Source organism: Lepus europaeus, chromosome 14, assembly GCF_033115175.1.
Source record: "Lepus europaeus isolate LE1 chromosome 14, mLepTim1.pri, whole genome shotgun sequence".
NCBI classification, from domain to species: Eukaryota; Metazoa; Chordata; class Mammalia; order Lagomorpha; family Leporidae; genus Lepus; species Lepus europaeus.
Window position 1 is genome coordinate 68,109,190 of NC_084840.1, and position 17,652 is coordinate 68,126,841.

General features: G+C 45.1%; 1 protein-coding gene across 1 annotated transcript; it reads left to right on the top strand.

Annotated features, from left to right (window-relative positions):
* The first annotated feature begins 598 nt into the window (after positions 1-598).
* On the top strand, positions 599-2,611 carry LOC133773863 (cyclin-C-like). The gene is given in 2 exon segments (XM_062211415.1): positions 599-613; positions 615-2,611. Coding segments are annotated over 2 exon segments (912 nt in total). The 3' UTR covers positions 1,512-2,611.
* The last annotated feature ends 15,041 nt before the right edge of the window (positions 2,612-17,652 follow it).

Sequence of the window (17,652 nt, forward strand, 5' to 3'; positions counted from 1 at the left end):
TGGAATGGCAAGCTATTGTGAATGGGTGCAGAGCTTCAGTTTTACAGCTGAAAAGAAAAAGAGCTCTGGGGATGGGTAGCAGTGGTGGTTGTGCAAGGTGAGGAATGCATGTGATGCTGCTGAGCTGTGCACTTACCAATAGCTAAGACCAGAGTGGAAGGTTAGCCTCCCTGCTAAACACTGCATCCCACATCCGCCTCCAGCTTCCTGCCAATGCCCTCCCTGGGAGGCAGCAGGTGTTGGCTGGAATGCTTGGGGCCTTGGCACCCACATGGTAGACCTGGATTGAATTCTAGGCTCTCGGCTTTGGCCTGGCCCATTTAGGAAGTGAACCAGAAGATGGAAGACCTCTGTCTCTCTCTCTCTCCGCCTTTCAAATAAGTAAAAATAGGGACTGGCAGATGCAGTTCCTGGCTCCTGGCCCAATCCTAGCTGTGGCAGGCATTTGGGGAGTGAACCAGAAGGTGGAATATTTCTCTTTCCCCCTCACCCAAGCTCTTGCAGAGGAATAAATAAATCTTTAAAATAATTTTAAAAAAAACTCAGCCAAGCTGAGCTGATCCGATCTAGGAACGCGGTTACCGGACGGGCTGGGTCTATGGTCGCTCCGCGGGCCGCTCCGCCGGCTGGTGCTTTTTTATCAGGGCAAGCTGTGTTCCATGGCAGGGAACTTTTGGCAGAGCTTCCACTATTTGCAGTGGATTTTGGATAAACAAGATCTGTTGAAGGAGCGCCAAAAGGACTTAAAATTTCTCTCAGAAGAAGAATATTGGAAATTACAAATATTTTTTACAAATGTTATCCAAGCATTAGGTGAGCATCTTAAATTAAGACAACAAGTTATTGCCACTGCTACCGTCTATTTCAAGAGATTCTATGCCATGTATTCTCTGAAAAGTATAGATCCTGTATTAATGGCTCCTACATGTGTGTTTTTGGCATCCAAAGTAGAGGAATTTGGAGTAGTCTCAAATACAAGATTGATTTCTGCTGCTACTTCTGTATTAAAAACTAGATTTTCATATGCCTTTCCAAAGGAATTTCCTTATAGGATGAATCATATATTAGAATGTGAATTCTATCTTTTAGAACTAATGGATTGTTGCTTGATAGTGTATCATCCTTATAGACCTTTGCTCCAGTATGTGCAGGACATGGGCCAAGAAGACATGTTGCTTCCCCTTGCATGGAGGATAGGTAATGATACCTACAGAACGGATCTTTGTCTACTGTATCCTCCTTTCATGATAGCTTTAGCTTGCCTTCATGTAGCCTATGTCGTACAGCAGAAAGATGCCAGACAATGGTTTGCTGAACTTTCTGTGGATATGGAAAAGATTTTGGAAATTATCAGGGTTATTTTAAAATTATATGAACAGTGGAAGAATTTTGATGAAAGGAAAGAGATGGCAACAATTCTTAGTAAGATGCCGAAACCAAAACCACCTCCAAACAGTGAAGGAGAGCAGGGTCCAAATGGAAGTCAGAACTCTAGCTACAGCCAATCTTAAAACATTCCGAAGAATTCCATAGTGGACCACTTGGAAATAAACCATTGGACAGATTTCAGTAATGTCTTCAATGGAACACAAATGAAAATGAATAGCTTGTTTCTGTCAAGCATACTTGGAAGTGATTTTATTTTTGCAAAATAAGTTTTTCCTTACCTAAGTTGATTCTAGTATATAATTGATCAAAATCTCCTGGTTATAAAAGTTTGGAAAGGTTCTAAAAGGACCTGTAGACAGATAGACATTTCAAAATTAATAAGTTTTGTTCAATATTTCTTAATTTGGATAATAGAAAAAATTTAAGCTAGGAAACAAAACATAAGTGCTTAAAACTATCTTTGGTCATTGAAGGACCAAAAAAGGAAGTAAAAAGTCAAAATGTGAGGTTGTTTTTTTTTTTTCACTTCATAAGTTAAACTTTAAAACTCTGTTTAAGGAATCATGTCTTACAAAATCCTGGAAGATTTTAGTGATGATGTGTATAATTTCAGGGAAATTAATCAAGTATCTGTTGATTTCAAAATGTATAAAAGCTCAGCCTAGTAGAAAAGTGCAATATGAGGGGTCTTGAAAAAAATGTATGGAAAATGCATATTATGAAATAACTATGCATGGATTTAAAGATTTTCTTGCACCAAGACCAACCTTTAATTCCATTTTTCCATGAACTTTTTAAGTCTCCTTATATGTATACCATATTTTAGCAGTTTAAAAGTTACATTAATTCTGTAACCATTTGAAATGCTGGGCAAACTTTTAAAAAAAAAACCCTACATGAAGATACTTGGAATTCATTCAGCTAACCTGGCATTTTGAAAGCTTAATTGGATCAAACACAATTAATAAGGTTGAAAATTTGGTATAATCTTAATGTTAATTTTTATTCTGCTGTGAAAAGTTTTTATAAAGTATATACACCTTAGTTTAATTTTGTCTCTTAGTGTGGATTTACAAACTTAATACAGGTATCCTGAGCCAGGAACACAATCAGGTTTCAGGCCAGTTTGATACTGGCTTTTCTTAAGTAGGACTTCAGACTAAATGTTTTGTCAGTGGGACTGTGCTGTCTGTGGAACTTAATAAATTAATCATTTTATTCAGACTTGGGGAAAAAAAAAAAAAAACCTTTGGAAGAAAAAGACAAACAGCTCCTCCCCCAACCCCCAATGTATGGACCTCACCGAGGTTCACTCCTCAAGGGAGTGAAAACCTCCAGGTGGATGTTCTTCTGATGACAAAATCGGGTGACAACAGAGTAAGGAAGCAGCAGGGAGAAAACCTGCAGGCAAGGGAGCTGACTCCAGCCCAGAGACAAACTCACAGCAAGGCTCTGTGCCTGCCTATTTGTCTTTGAAGTTGGACGTGACACGATTGTCTCACGGGGTGTATTTGCAGGTTTATTGTATTTGCAGGTTGAGCTGAAAAATAAAGTCAGATTTCTGATGATAGGAAGTCTTGTGGGCTGATTAGATTTTATGATAAAACAGGACCCGCAATGCAGTTGGGTGATGAGTTTTCCTCTAGGTGGCAGTGTTATGGCATAGTAGGCAAAGACACCGCTTGCAAGTGCCAGCATCCCAAATGGGCACCAGTTAGAGACCTGGCTGCTCTACATCTGATCCAGCTCCCTGCTACGACTTGAGAAAAGCAATAGAAGATGGTCCAAGTGCTTGGGCCCCTGCACCCACGCGGGAGACTCAGAAGAAGCTCCTGCCTCCTGGGTCAGATCAGCTCAACTCTGGCTATTGCGGCCATTTAGGGAGTGAACCAGCAGATGGAAGACCTTTTTTTCTCTGCCTCTCTGTAACTCTGCCTTTTAAATAACTAAATAAATAAATCTTTAAAAAAATTTCCTCTAAAGTAACCAGTAAAATATGCAGCTTGAGTGTTTGGTAAAATATATTTAAAGCATGGTAGTGATAGAGTTTTTGTTCAAAATATTATTAGCAAGTGTTTAATGACAAATAATTTTAGAAGTCTTGATAACATTCTTTTTCAATTTCTGAGAGGCTGAGAAAGTAAATGACTTAAATCACAGGTAGCAAACCCTTTTCCCTCTCTCTGGTTAATTCTTTGCTTTCCTCAAAATTGAAAAAAGGGGTGGGCATCTGTCATGATGGTCAAGATGCCATTTGGGACACCTCCATCCCATATTAGGGTGCCAGGGTTTGTGTCCTGGCTCCACTTAAAGTTTCAGCTTCCTGCTAATGTGTACCCTGGGAGGGAGCAGTTATGGTTCAAACAGTTGGGTCCCTGCCACCCACGTGGGAGACCCAAATAGAATTCCCAGCTCCTGGCTTCAGGGTTCCCAGCCCAGGCCATTGGTAGAATTTAGAGAGTAAACCAGCAGTTGGAAGATCTCTATGTGCCTGTCTGTATCTTTGTCTCTGTCTCTCTCTTTCAGTCTCTTTTCCTTTTAAATAATAAATTAAAACACAACAAAGAAAAAATGAAAAAAAGATCCAACAGATTTGTCAGCTGTTAGGTCTTTTTTTTTTTTTTTAAAGATTTTTGTTATTTATCTGAGAAGTACAGTTATAGACAGAGGTTGAGACAGAGAGAAAGGTCTTCCCTCTCCTGGTTCACTCCCCAAATGGTCTCAATGGCTGGAGCGGTGCCAATTCGAAGCCAGGAGCCAGGAGCCTCTTCTGGGTCTCCCACGTGGTTGCAGGGCCCAAGGACATGGGCCTTCTTCTACTGCTTTCCCAGGCCATAGCAGACGGCTGGTTCAGAAGTGGAGCAGGCGGGACTTGAACCAGTGCACATATGGGATGCTGGCGCTGAAGGTGGCGGCTTTACCCACTACTCCACAGCACCGGCCTCTGCTGTTAGGTCTTTACAAGTAATATTTGATGATAGATCATGATGTGATTTTTGTGATGTTTAACTGAGAAAATTTTCAAAGAATTGAGTGACAGGTGGAAGCCAGGAGTCTAGAACTCCATCTGGGTCTCCTACATGGGTGGCAGGGCCCCAAGTACTTGGGGCATCTTCCATTGCTTCCCCAAACACACTAGCAGGGAGCTGTATTGGAAACGGAGCACCCAGGATTGAATTGGCACCTGTAGGGGATGCTGATGTCCCAGGCTGTGGCACAACCCTCTGGGCCACAATGTGGTTCCTATAGTAATTTTTTCACCTCACCATCTACTTATTTAAGAGAAAGACATTACTCAGCCTTCTGTCCATTAAAACAAACAAAAAAATAGCAAAAACATTGCTACTGAATCTTGTCTCAATTTAGCAATAAGGAATAGCCAACCCTAAATATATAAGCTAATTCACAAACAACTACATTCATTTTATGAACAAAGGCTGGTGATTATTTAACATTTATAAATAATTATTTTGTTCTTTGCTATTTAATATGTGATCCTTATGTTGTTTTATTTGTTATACACTAATACTAATTGTTATGACAACTATATCCTGAAGAAAAAATTTAACATTAGGAATTATGATCTCATAAAAAATACATCCTCACAAAGAAGTAAGATGGGGTGACAAACGAGGACTTACAAGCCTAAAGTTATATCACACTAGGAAAATATTCTAGAAGTGGACTGGAAAGGCTGTAGGTCCTCGGTGCTAGTTGTTTTATCCAGTAGACTGGAACCAAGAACTCGAGAGGAAAATATGTCAAATTTCCAGCTGTTAAAGAAGAGCCTGTTCATGTATTTCTAAAAAATTGTTGGTGGTTATAAAACCACTTTTGTATTTGGATTCCATTGGATACATCTAAAAGATCAAAGTAGCAGTTTTACCAAAAAAATTTAATGCCTACAATATGATCAATATTATTTGCAATTATTTAAATTTAAAGCTATAGATAAAAACCCAAAATATGTGAGGAGAATCATAGTTTTTCAATGTTAATTAATAGGCCGACATTTATATAACACTTTGTCCAACAACTGAAGAATACATTTTTTTTTTAACAAGTAAACTTAACCTTTATCAAAATGCAGCGTGTGCTAGCCCTAGGATAAGCCTCACTACAGCAAGCAGGACTGATATCATGCTATGTTCTCTGACTATAACATTTATGAGAAGACATGTACAAAGCACACAATCATTTGAAAATTAATCAACACACTTTCCTTGTTTTTATTTGAGAAGCAGAGACAGAAAAAGAGAAAGAGAGGAGTGCCCACCTGCTGGTTCACTCCCCAAATTCCTGCTGCTAGCATTGGGCTGGGAACTCTCAGGCTTCTAGCTCTGGCCTGGCCCAGCCCCAACCACTGCTGCCATCTAGGGAGGAAGCCTAAAGATGGCAGATCTCTCTCTGTCTGTCTGTCTGTCTGTCTCTCTCTCTCTCTCCCTCTCCCTCCCTCCCTCCCTCTCTCTCTCCCTCTCTCTCTCTGTAACTCTGCATTTCAAATAAATAAATCATTTTTAAAAAATAGAAAATTTGATCAAGAAACATAAAGTACTTAGGGAATAAATCCTACAAAGATGTGCAGGACCCACAGCCGATGCTATAAAACATTCCAGAGAAATGAAGACAATCAAAATAAATGAGGAACTATTTCATGCTTGTTGATTGGAAGACTTAATATTGTTACACTGCCAGTTCTTTTTTTTTTTTTTAATTTTTTTGACAGGCAGAGTGGACAGTGAGAGAGACAGAAAGGTCTTCCTTTGCCATTGGTTCACCCTCCAATGGCCGCCGCGGTAGGCGTGCTGCGGCCGGCACACCGCGCTGATCCGATGGCAGGAGCCAGGTACTTATCCTGGTCTCCCATGGGGTGCAGGGCCCAAGGACTTGGGCCATCCTCCACTGCACTCCCGGGCCACAGCAGAGACCTGGCCTGGAAGAGGGGCAACCAGGACAGAATCCGGTGCCCCGACCGGGACTAGAACCCGGTGTGCCGGCGCCGCAAGGCGGATGATTAGCTTGTTGAGCCACGGCGCCAGCACACTGCCAGTTCTTGAGCAGGCATTTGGCCTAGTGGTTAAGCACCGCGGCTCAATAGGCTAATCCTCTGCCTGCGGCGCCAGCATCCAGGGTTCTAGTCCCAGTTGCTCCTCTTCCAGGCCAGCTCTCTGCTGTGGCTGGGGAAGGCAGTGGAGGATGGCCCAAGTGCTTGGGCCCTGCACCCGCATGGGAAGCTTTGGATCAGCGTGGTGCACCGGCAGCAGCGGCCATTGGTGGGTGAACCAATGGAAAAGGAAGACCTTTCTCTCTGTCTCTCTCTCTCACCGTCTATAATTCTGTCAAAAAAAAACTCCTTGAATTCAGAATCATTCTAATTTGGCTCAAAGTCAGACCCACCAGGGAGGTGAACTTCCTTCCTTTTTATGTCCACATTAAAGTCTACACTTCTTTCCTTGGATGTTTTGCTTTTTCAAAATATAAGACCAGAGTTGGTGTTTGGCCTGGTGGTTAAGATCCCAGTTAGGTAGCCTGCATTCTCAACAAAGTATCCAGGTTCCATATCCAGCTCTGGCTCCTGACTCTGGCTTCCCACTAATGAATGGATAGGGGCAGCAGCACTGGTCCAGGTAACTGGGTTTCTGCTACCCATGTGGGAAACTTGAATTGTGTTTCCAGCTCCTGGATAGGCCCCAGCTGGGAACGTTTGCAGCATTTTGGGAAGTGAGCCAGCGAAATGCAGTTCCCTCTGTTTTTTTATTTTTATTTTTCCCCTTTCTCTTTCTCCTCACCTTTGCTCTCTCTCTCTCTCTCTCTCTCTTTCTCTCTCTCTCTCTTTCTCTGAAACATATTTTTTAAAATTAAGGAAAGAGGCCGGCGCCACGGCTCAATAGGCTAATCCTCCGCCTGCGACGCTGGCACCCTGGGTTCTAGTCCCAGTTGGGGCGCTGGATTCTGTCCCAGTTGCCTCTCTTCCAGGCCAGTTCTCTGCTGTGGCCCGGGAGTGCAGTGGAGGATGGCCCAAGTCATTGAGCCCTGCACCCACATGGGAGACCAGGAGAAGCACCTGGCTCCTGGTTTCGGATCAATGTGGTGCACTGGCCGTGGCGGCCGTTGGAGTGTGAACCAACGGCAAAAGGAAGACCTTTCTCTCTGTCTCTCTCTCACTGTCCACTCTGCCTGTCAAAAAATAAAAAAAAATTAAGGAAAGAAGCTAGAAAGAAAAAAAATTAAAGAAACATAAGACCAATAGCCACAGTTTTAAGATGGGTCTTTTGGGGGCTGGAGCTGTGGCATAGCAGGTAAAGCCATTGCCTGCAGTGCCGGCATCCTATATAGGATCCAGTCTGAATCCTGGCTGCATCACTTCTTTTTTTTTACTTTTTTAAAAAGTATTTATTTATTTGAAAGGCAGAGTTACACAGAGAAGGAAAGGTAGAGAGGTCTTCCATCCACTGGTTCACTCCCCAGATGGCTGCAACGGCCGGAGCTGCACCAATCTGAAGCCAGGAGCCAGGAGCTTCTTCCAGGTCTCCCACGCGAGTGCAAGGACCCAACCACTTGAGCCATCTTCTTCTGCTTTCTCAGGTCATAGCAGAGAGCTGGATCTGAAGTGGAGCAGCCAGGACTAGAACCGGCGCCCATATGGGATGCCAGCGCTTCAGACTAGGGCATTAACCCGCTGCACCACAGCGCCAGCCCCTGCTGCTTCACTTCTGATCCAGCTCTCTGCTATGGTCTGGGAAAGCGGTAGAAGATGGCTCAAGTCCATGGGCCCCTGAACCCACGTGGGAGACCCAGAAGAAGCTCCTGGCTTCTGCCTTTGGATCGGCGCAGCTCCAGCCATTGTGGCCAATTGGGGCGTGAACCAGTGGATGGAAGACCTCTTTCTCTCTGCCTCTCCTCTCTCTATGTTACTTGGACTTTCAAAGATGGGTCTTCTGCTTACTCTTTAGAGACATGAGTCTTGCCTTTATTCCAAAACCTTCTCAGAAGCTTTCCTGTCCCCCTCTTTCCTATACAATTCTTTGTATAAATAACATTGGTCCTCACAGCACCCTGTATTATTCTTAAAAGATTGTTCCCAGTGAGTACGAGCTCCCTAACTGAAATGCATATTATTGAAGGGTAGAGGCCCAGTTTTATAATATTTATTAAATTACTGTTTTCATGAAAATTGACTTAGGTTACTGATAAAGACCATTCTAGATACAGACTTAAATGATGATTAAGGAAGTGTGGGAAATACAAATCAAAATTAAACAGATTCTCTAACAGCAGAACTAGTCAGAGCACTTAATAAGCCACCGTGCATTGTGCATCTGGTGGGGAGGAGAGAGATAGAGACTGTAGTATTTCCCAGATTTATTTGACCATGGACTCTTTCCATTGGAGCATCTTGTGACTCTAGGGTCTCCAAACTTTGGGGAAGCTACACCCTAATATATTCCCCAGTATTGGGGTGCAAGTGGGAAGTGGATGACACTCTTTCCAGGTAAGATGCATTTTGTCATCTACAAAGAGGAAGGGCCATGTCTGTCATTTTCCAGTTCTTGGATTCCCCTGGCCGACCTTTCAGAACTTAGCCTAGCATAGCCTCTGCACAAGGCTTTTGCGCCATCCCCAAGAGGATGACAAGACCAGGCCCCCTGTGCCCGTTTTCCTCAGGCCGCTCAGCCTCTGCCCAGGCTTCTGAGGGGGCTCAGTTCTTCTCCCCTTGGATCTGCTCCAAGCAGTGCCTGGGCACAGCCTTGCTGGAGCTGCCCAGAACTGTGCAAAAGTCAGACTATAAACCATATATTCACAGGATTCCTGGATGGCCAGGAACCCCAGCCAGCTGGACTGACACTTGCGTCCCTCAGACCTTGTTTATATGGCTTCCAGGAGGCAAGCCAATGAGTACTTTCCTTTCCATTCCCCTACAAACTCCAGTGCGAACCAGAGTGTCTCATCTCCAGAGACAGACAGAGAAAGAAGGAGATATAAAGATGACAGAGATAAAGACAGATAGGCAAGAGAGAAGGAGAGAGAGAGAGAGAGACCCTTGTTCAGAGAAATGGCCAAGTCTCCAGCTCCGTATCTCCCTCAAAGTCAACACATTGCACTTCCTAACTGTAATCACGGAAGACCAACGTTTCTTGGCCTCTTTGTACAGCATGTGGGCAAAGTGAGACAGGCAGATTTATGATTTTTCCCTGTAGATTCAAGGGAGGGATTGGCCAAGCTTGGAGTGGGACACAAAGTGGGTGATGCCGATTCACTTTGAATGAACATTTCCTGTGAGATTTCATTTCATAGGGGACCTTCTAGTTACTATTTTCCTCAAGACAGGGGCATGCAAGGAAAAATGCCCTGTGAAACCCTGGCTGGGCCTTCGAGAAATGAATGTCTTACAGGGAAACAAGAAGCCAGAAAAGATTTAGAGCTTTTACATTTTTGTAAAGTTAGTTATTTGTTTGTTTGAAAGGCAGAGTTATAGAGAGAGAGGGAGAGACACACAGAGAGAAGTTCCATTTGCTGGTTCACTCCCTAAATGGTCACAACAGCTAGAGCTGGGTCAGGCTGAAACCAGGAGCCTGAAACTCCATCCACATCTCCCCCGTGAGTGGCAGGGACCCAGGTACTCGGGCCATCTTCTGCTGCCTTCCCAGGCTGTTAGCAGGGAGCTGGATCAGAAGCACAGCAGCCAGGACTTGAACCAGTGCCCATATGGGATGTCAGCACTGGCTTAACCTTCTGTGCCACAACCCCAGCCCGGAGAGCTGTTGTCTTGACACAAGGAGCTCTCTTTTTCCACCCACCTTTGTCAACACTGTCAGCTCCAGAGGGACTTCAAATGAGGGGATTTTTTTTAACTGTCACTCTCTTGCCCAACAAACAAGCTTTCGCTCTCATATCTAAGGTGTCTCCTTATTGCTCCTGAGACCCATGGAGTGGCACAGGAAAGGTGTTCACCTGTGTTCTCTGTGGGAGTCCCTGCAGGCTGAGCTCTGGGGATGCTCTGTTCCCAGAGTCAGGAGTTCCTCTTGGGGTTCAAACTTTACTTTGCCCCTACCCAATGAGCGGCTCTCAGGAATAGAATTAGTCCGCTGGGAATGACGTGAAATCAAAGAACACCATGTAGTGTTAAGGTGTAGGCAACGGGCTTTCGTGTGTCTATGTCAGGGTTGATGGGCCATGGCATCTAGGGACCGCATTTGTGTGGATACCTTCCTCTCAAGGTCATTTCTACTGTTGTGAGTTGTGCCCACAGTCTCCGGATGATCGGGTGGTGTCTGCAGTGATGACTTTGCCAAAGCTAGCATTTCACCTGAGAAAGCTCAGCAGGCAGGGATGACTTCAATCAAGACTATGGTTACTGGGGAGAGAGCCTAAACTCAACTCTGCTGAACCAAAGGACAAGACAGGTGTAAAGAGCTGGGGTGGGAGACACCACAGGCCACCTGTGTTTGCTAATTCCTGTGGCTCAGAGCAAGGGGCCCACCCCAAAGAGGGGTCCACCCTTCCATAGAACCCAGGAGGCAGGGTGCCAGCTCATTCCATGTTCACTTTTCAAAGAAGGCTCTTCCCAGGTCCTTGAGAAAGACATGCCTGGTTGTGAAGCTGAGAGAAGTTGCACACATTTCCAAGTGGAAGGGAAACATTTGCAACTGCCATTTTTTTTTAAAAGATTTGTTTTATTTATTTGAAAGAGTTACAGAGAGAGGCAGACAGAGAGAGAAGTCTTTCATTTGCTGGTTCACGCCCCAGTTGGCTGCAATGGCTGGAGCTTTGCCGATCTGAAGCCAGGAGCCAGGAGCTTCTTCCAGGTCTCCCACGCAGGTGCAGGGGCCCAAGGACTTGGGCCATCTTCTACTGCTTTCCCAGGCCACAGCAGAGAGCTGGATTGGAAGAGGAGCAGCCGGGACTAGAACTGGCGCCCATATGGGATGCCAGCACTTCAGGCCAGGGCTTTAACCTGCTGCGCCACAGCGCCAGCCTCTGCCAATTTTCTAAAGTGACTACTACAAGAAAAGGGGGCGCTGAGACCTGGAGTCTAGAAAGAACATGGCTAAAGCTCAGCAAGCTGAGGGGCGTGGGAAGCCCATCTTGGTCACCGTCTAAGGCAGAATCCATTCCTGCTGCTTGAGAAGGACTTTAAACCCAGTAACACACACGCAGTTGGGAATTTCAGTCTCCTGTGTGGTTACCTTCTCACGAATAGCTCATTGAAACAAGCTTATAAATGTTTTCTTTTCATATGCTCAAGCTAGAGTTTTTTTTTCACTGATTAATTTAAAAAACACTTATAGAGAAGCTGGTCTATGCCAGGTGCCATACGAGGAATGAATCAGGTGTAAACATCTCTTCTCAAAGAGACCTTACAGCACTGGAGGGAGACAGACAGATAAATAAACATTTTGAACAAAATACGAGCGTTTGTCAAAATATTAAGCACAGAGTTAACACATGGCCCAGAAATTCTACTCTGAGTTATCTACCCAGAAGAAATGAGAGCATGAACACATGTTTATGTGAAAACTTGGGCACCAATGTGCACAATGGCATTATTCATAACAACCAAAAGGTGGAGACAAAATCCAAGGGGCACCAATTGATAAAGTCAGTATTATTCAGCAGTAAAAAGGAACGAAGTACTGATGCATGTTATGACATAGATGAACCTTGACAGCATTATGCTGAGGCTAGTGCTGTGGTGCAGTGTGTTAAAGCACTACCTGTGACACAGGCATCCCACACCAGAGTCTGTTAGAGTCCCAGCAGCTCCACTTCTTAGCTCCTTGCTAATGCACCTGGGAAAGCAGTGGGAGATGGCCTAGCTGCTCAGGACCCTCCCACCCACATGGGAGACCTGGATGGAGTTCTAGGCTCCTGGCTTCAATCTGGCCCAGGCCTGGCCAATGAGGCCATTTGGGGAGTGAACCAGCAGGTGGAGGATCTCTCTCTTCCTCTCTCACACGCTCTCTCTCTCTGTAGCTCTGCCTTTCAAAAAAAATAAATCCTTAAAAAAAAAAAAACACACACTGAGTAGAAGAAGCCAACTATAAAAGGCCACCTGTTGTAGGACTCCATTCAGATGAAATGTGTAGAACGCGAATCAGAGAGGCAGTTCCAGCTTAGTAGTTGTCTGAGACTGTGGGGTTGGGGGAAAATTGGGAAGTAACTGGTAATGAGTTATAAGGTTTCTTTTTCAAGTAGTGAAAGTATTCTAAAATTGATTGTGGTAATGGTTTACAATTTTGTCAATTTACTGAAAAAAAAAAAAAAACCACTGAATTGTATACTTCAAATGGGTGAATTATGTGGTATGTAAATGATATCTTGAAAAAAGCTATTATGTAATGCAAAAACAGCTTCAAGATACTCATTGTGGGGTCAAGGAGGGTGCTACTAGGAAGACTTCAAAGAAGAGGTCAAGAACAGGTGATGGCTGAGATGGAACTTGAAGGACAAGAGCTCTAAAGGCCTGATTAAGACTGAAGTCATCAAAATGCCCAGGGGGTGAAGCTCTACTGAGGACAGGCAGGTGGTAAAGTAGCTCCAGAGCATGGTAGTGTGTGGGTGGGCTGCAGGTGTGTGGGGCCACTGGGTGGACTTGGGCAGTAGAGTATGACAGTAACAGCATGCCTTGGCCTCAGGCCACCTGTACTCAATCCCAGGTCTGGATTTAACCAGCTGCATTGCCTTGGGCAGGGCAGTTCACTTGATTCCACCATGTCTTACTCCCTCCTGTCACATGGATTGATGGGAGGCTTGAAGCAAATGTGCCTTTATTCCTTAGGAGAGTGAATGGCTGGCACTGAGCATTGAGTACATATTATAGAACACGGTAATGAATTGTTGAATGGCTTCAGCAGGGAAGTGACACGAGGGTTTTTCAGGAATTAGATGAAAGTCGTGGAATTTAGAAAAGGCTTTGGAATCTTCCAGAAAAGTCTGGAAAAGGTAGGAACAGATGAAATGGAGAAGGCAGAAGATTTTAGAAAAGGAGCTTAAGGGCTGCCCTAGTCTGAGGATTGTAACTATTCCACATGGAAACTGCAGCTGATGTTCCAGAAAGTTCCAGAAAGTAGAGTCTGATCTGGAGGGTGTTCAGTACAGGCTGCACTATGAAATCAAGACTGATACTCCTGGTCCAGCATGTGAGAAACATCCTGTTACACTCTTACAGAATTGGCAGCCATAAAGACTGGACATCTAACTCTGTATGTGAGCTTTAAACCAGTTGCTATTGAGCATAAAGAGACCAGGAACAACATGTGTGCTGCTGCAAATAAGGCCGTGGCTGTGATACAAGAGCCACAAAAGCAAGCAGGCCTGGAGCCATCTCCAGTGAGTGAAGAAGAAAAGACTATGGCAGGGTAATTTAAATCTTACCTGCCAGACTTTGGGAGACACGGACTTGACAAAAGCATTCTAGTGGAGAAGCGGTGAACTCCAGAGAAAGTGAGGGAGCTACACTGACTGCAGAAGGTGGAGACCGGGGAAGGAAGGAGGTCTGGCTTGAGAGACTACATAACAATGCTTTCTTCCCCCTACGTTTAAAAAGATCATTAATATTAGGGACCAGTGCTGTGGCATAGTGGGTAAAGCCGCCACCTGCATTGCTGGCATCCCTTATGGGCGCCAGTTTGAGACCCGGCTGCTCCTCTTTCTATCCAGCTCTCTGCTATGGCCTGGGATAGCAGTAGATGACGGCCCAAGTCCTTGGGCCCCTGCACCGCGTGGAGACCTGGAAGAAGCTCCTGGTTCCTGGCTTTGGATTAGTGCAGCTCCGGCAGTTGCGGCCAACTGGGGAGTGAAACTACAGATGGAAGATCTCTGTCTCTCTCTCTGCCTCTCCTTCTGTCTTTGCATAACTCTGACTTTCAAGTAAATATATAAAATCTTTTAAAAAAGATAATTAATATTTATTTATTTCAAAGAGAGAAACACACACACACACACACACAGAGGGGGAGAGAGAATGATTTTTTTCATGAGAGAGAGGAGTAGAAGAAAAAAACCAGGCACTGCATGAATCAGTTTCAGTCATAAGGATAGAATGGGAATAGAGGCATCTAAATATGCACGTGCACACGCACACACACACACAGTCCTATAATTTCAAGGAAGAAAATCTCAACATATTTTGTGTCTATATTCTTTTTGTACAGTCGGGATCATATTGCCATCCTGGCCTATCATAAAAGGGTGTTTATGCACACTTTACAGTCAGTCAACTCCTTTTTTTATTTTTATTTTTTGGCATTTATTTATTTATTTTTAGTAAATATAAATTTCCAAAGTACAGCTTATGGATTACAATGGCTTCCCCCCCCCCATAATTCCCCTCCCACTCACACCCCTCCCATCTCCCGCTCCCTCTCCCATTCCATTCACATCAAGATTCATTTTCAATTATCTTTATATACAAAAGATCAATTTAGTATATATTAAGATTTCATCAGTTTGCACCCACACAGAAACACAAAGTGTAAAATACTGTTTCAGTACTAGTTATAGCATTACTTCACATTGGACAACACATTAAGGACAGATCCCACCTGAGAAGTAAATACACAGTGACTCCTGTTGTTGACTTAACCATTTGACACTCTTGTTTATGGTGTCAATAATCTCCCTAGGCTCTAGTCATGAGTTGCCAAGGCTATGGAAGCCTTTAGGGTTTGCCGACTTCAATCTTTTTCCGACAGGGTCATAGTCAAAGTGGAAGTTCTCTCCTCCCTTCAGAGAAAGGTACCTCCTTCTTTGATGGCCCTGTTCTTTCCACTGGGATCTCACTAGCAGAGATCTTTCATTTAGGTCTTCTTCTTTTTTTTTCCCAGAGTGCCTTGGCTTTCCATGCCTAAAATACTCTCATGGGCTCTTGAGCCAGATCCGAATACCTTAAGGGCTGATTCTGAGGCCAGAGTGCTATTTAGGACATCTGCCATTCTATGAGTCTGCTGCGTATCCCGCTTCCCATGATGGATCATTTTCTCCCTTTTTGATTCTATCAGTTAGTATTCGCAGACACTAGTCTTGTTTTTGTGATCCCTTTGACTCTTAGACCTATCAGTGTGATCAATTGTGAACTGAAATTGATCACTTGGATTAGTGAGATGGCGTTGGTACATGCCACCTTGATGGGATTGTATTGGAATCCCCTGGCACGGTTCTAACTCCACTGTTTGGGGCAAGTCTGATTGAGCATGTCCCAAATTGTAGTCAGTCAACTCCTGAAGGAGCTTGCTTTGGAAATTAAAGGAGAAGCAAAATAAAATTAAAATAAAAAGATTTGGAGCTGGCATTGTGGTACAGTGGGTAAAGCTGCTGTCTGTGATACCAGCATCCCATATGGGCAATGGTTCATGTTCTGGCTGCTCCACTTCTGATCCAGCTCCCTGCTAGTGGCCTGAGAAAAGCAGCAGAAGATGGCCCTAGTGTGTGGGTCCCTGCTACCCATGTGGAGACCCAGATGAAGCTTGTGGCTCCTGGCTTCAGCCTGGCTCAGCAGGCCACTGTAGCCATCTGAGGAGTGAAATAGCAGATGGAAGATTGATCTCTCTGTAACTGCCTCCATACTTCCACTGAGCAAACTCCAGATCTCCTGCCTTTTCATTCCAGGCTGGGTCTGACAGAACTTGGTGGTGTCAAAGATTGTTCTTTTTTTTTTAAATTTATTTGACAGAGTTAGACAGTGAGAGAGAGAGACAGAGGGAAAGGTCTTCCCTCCGTTAGTTCACCCCCAAAATGGCCGCCACGGCCAGAGCTACGCCGATCCGAAGCCAGGAGCCAGGTACCTCCTCCTGGTCTCTGACGCGGGTGCAGGTGCCCAAGCACTTGGGCCATCCTCCACTGCCTTCCCGGGCCACAGCAGAGAGCTGGACTGGAAGAGGAGCAAATGGGACTAGAACCTGGTGCCCATATGGGATGCTGGCGCTGCAGGCGGAGGATTAGCCAAGTGAGCCATGGCGCCGGCCCCCTCAAGATTGTTCTTTTTTTTTTTTTTTTTTAACATTTATTGCGCTTATTTGAAAGGCAGAGTTTCAGAGAGAGAGAGAGAGAGAGAGAGGGAGGAAGGGAGGGAGGGAGGGAGGGAGGGAGAGAATCTTCCATCTGTTGGTTCACCTTCCCAAATGGCCACAATGGCCAGGGCTGGACCAGGTCAAAGCCAGCAGCCAGGAGCTTCTTCTGGGTCTCCCACGTGGTATAGAGGCCCAAGCACTTGGGCCATCCTCCACTGCCTTCACAGGCATATTACAAGGGAGATGGATTGGAAGTAGAACATCCAGTACTCAAACTGGCACTTATCTGGGATGCTGGCATTGCAGGTGGTGGCTTAACCCACTATGGCACAATGAGAGTATCTTTAAAGACTTTCCATATGCACAGTGGACAGTGTCCAACAGGGGTATGCAAATTACATTGGGGAGGTTGGACAGGTTCACCCAAAGCCGATTGGCCAGTGACAAGCACAGGGCCCCAGGGTAAAGTAGGTATTCAAGACACACTTGCGGTTGACCTGAATGGAACTAAGCAAGGGATAAGTGGACTCAGGGTGTCAAGGACGTCATAGGTGTGACACACACCAACCTTCTCACTCCAGAGTCCCATAAAAATCACTGTCTGGTGTCCCTTCCTTCTCCCAACAGACATCTAGTTCAACTGAGAGATGAATCCTTGTTAATGTGTCCTCATGCATGTTGCTCCTCCTGGTTAAACTGCACATAGTCCCTGCCTGCAGATTGTCCAGCGTCCCAGGGGGACCCACATGGAGCCAGCATAGCGATTGGCTGCATTTTCCTCCATTGCTTATTTTGTTTACTGTCTCCTTAGCTAAGGATGGCATGGATGACAGGTCCTGGTAAAGAGCAATGTCAGGAACACATCCCGGAGGGACAGCTCTGATGGCACACAGCGCTGATTCCATTGGCCTTCCTGTTTCTAGGAGCCCGTTTCCTCCTGTGCGAGGGGGGTAACACCTGTGGCTCTAGAGTGGTGCGAACAGAGGTGGCACTTCTCCAACATGTTGCTCCCCAGTCCCCAAGGTGGAAGGCTGCCGGACTCTTCCTCTACATCTTCAAAGGACTCTAAGACATCTAGGCCTTGGGCTGTATGTCTTGCTTCGCGGGGATCACAGCTGGGAGTAATGTATCAAGGGAGGGGACGTCCTGGTTACCCAAGGGAAAGGCCCATGTGTCCATGTGTCACCAGGGGTAGGGTGGGGTTCTGGTCATTACAGTTTCTCTTTGCTTGACCCTTGAATTGAAACTCCCCAAT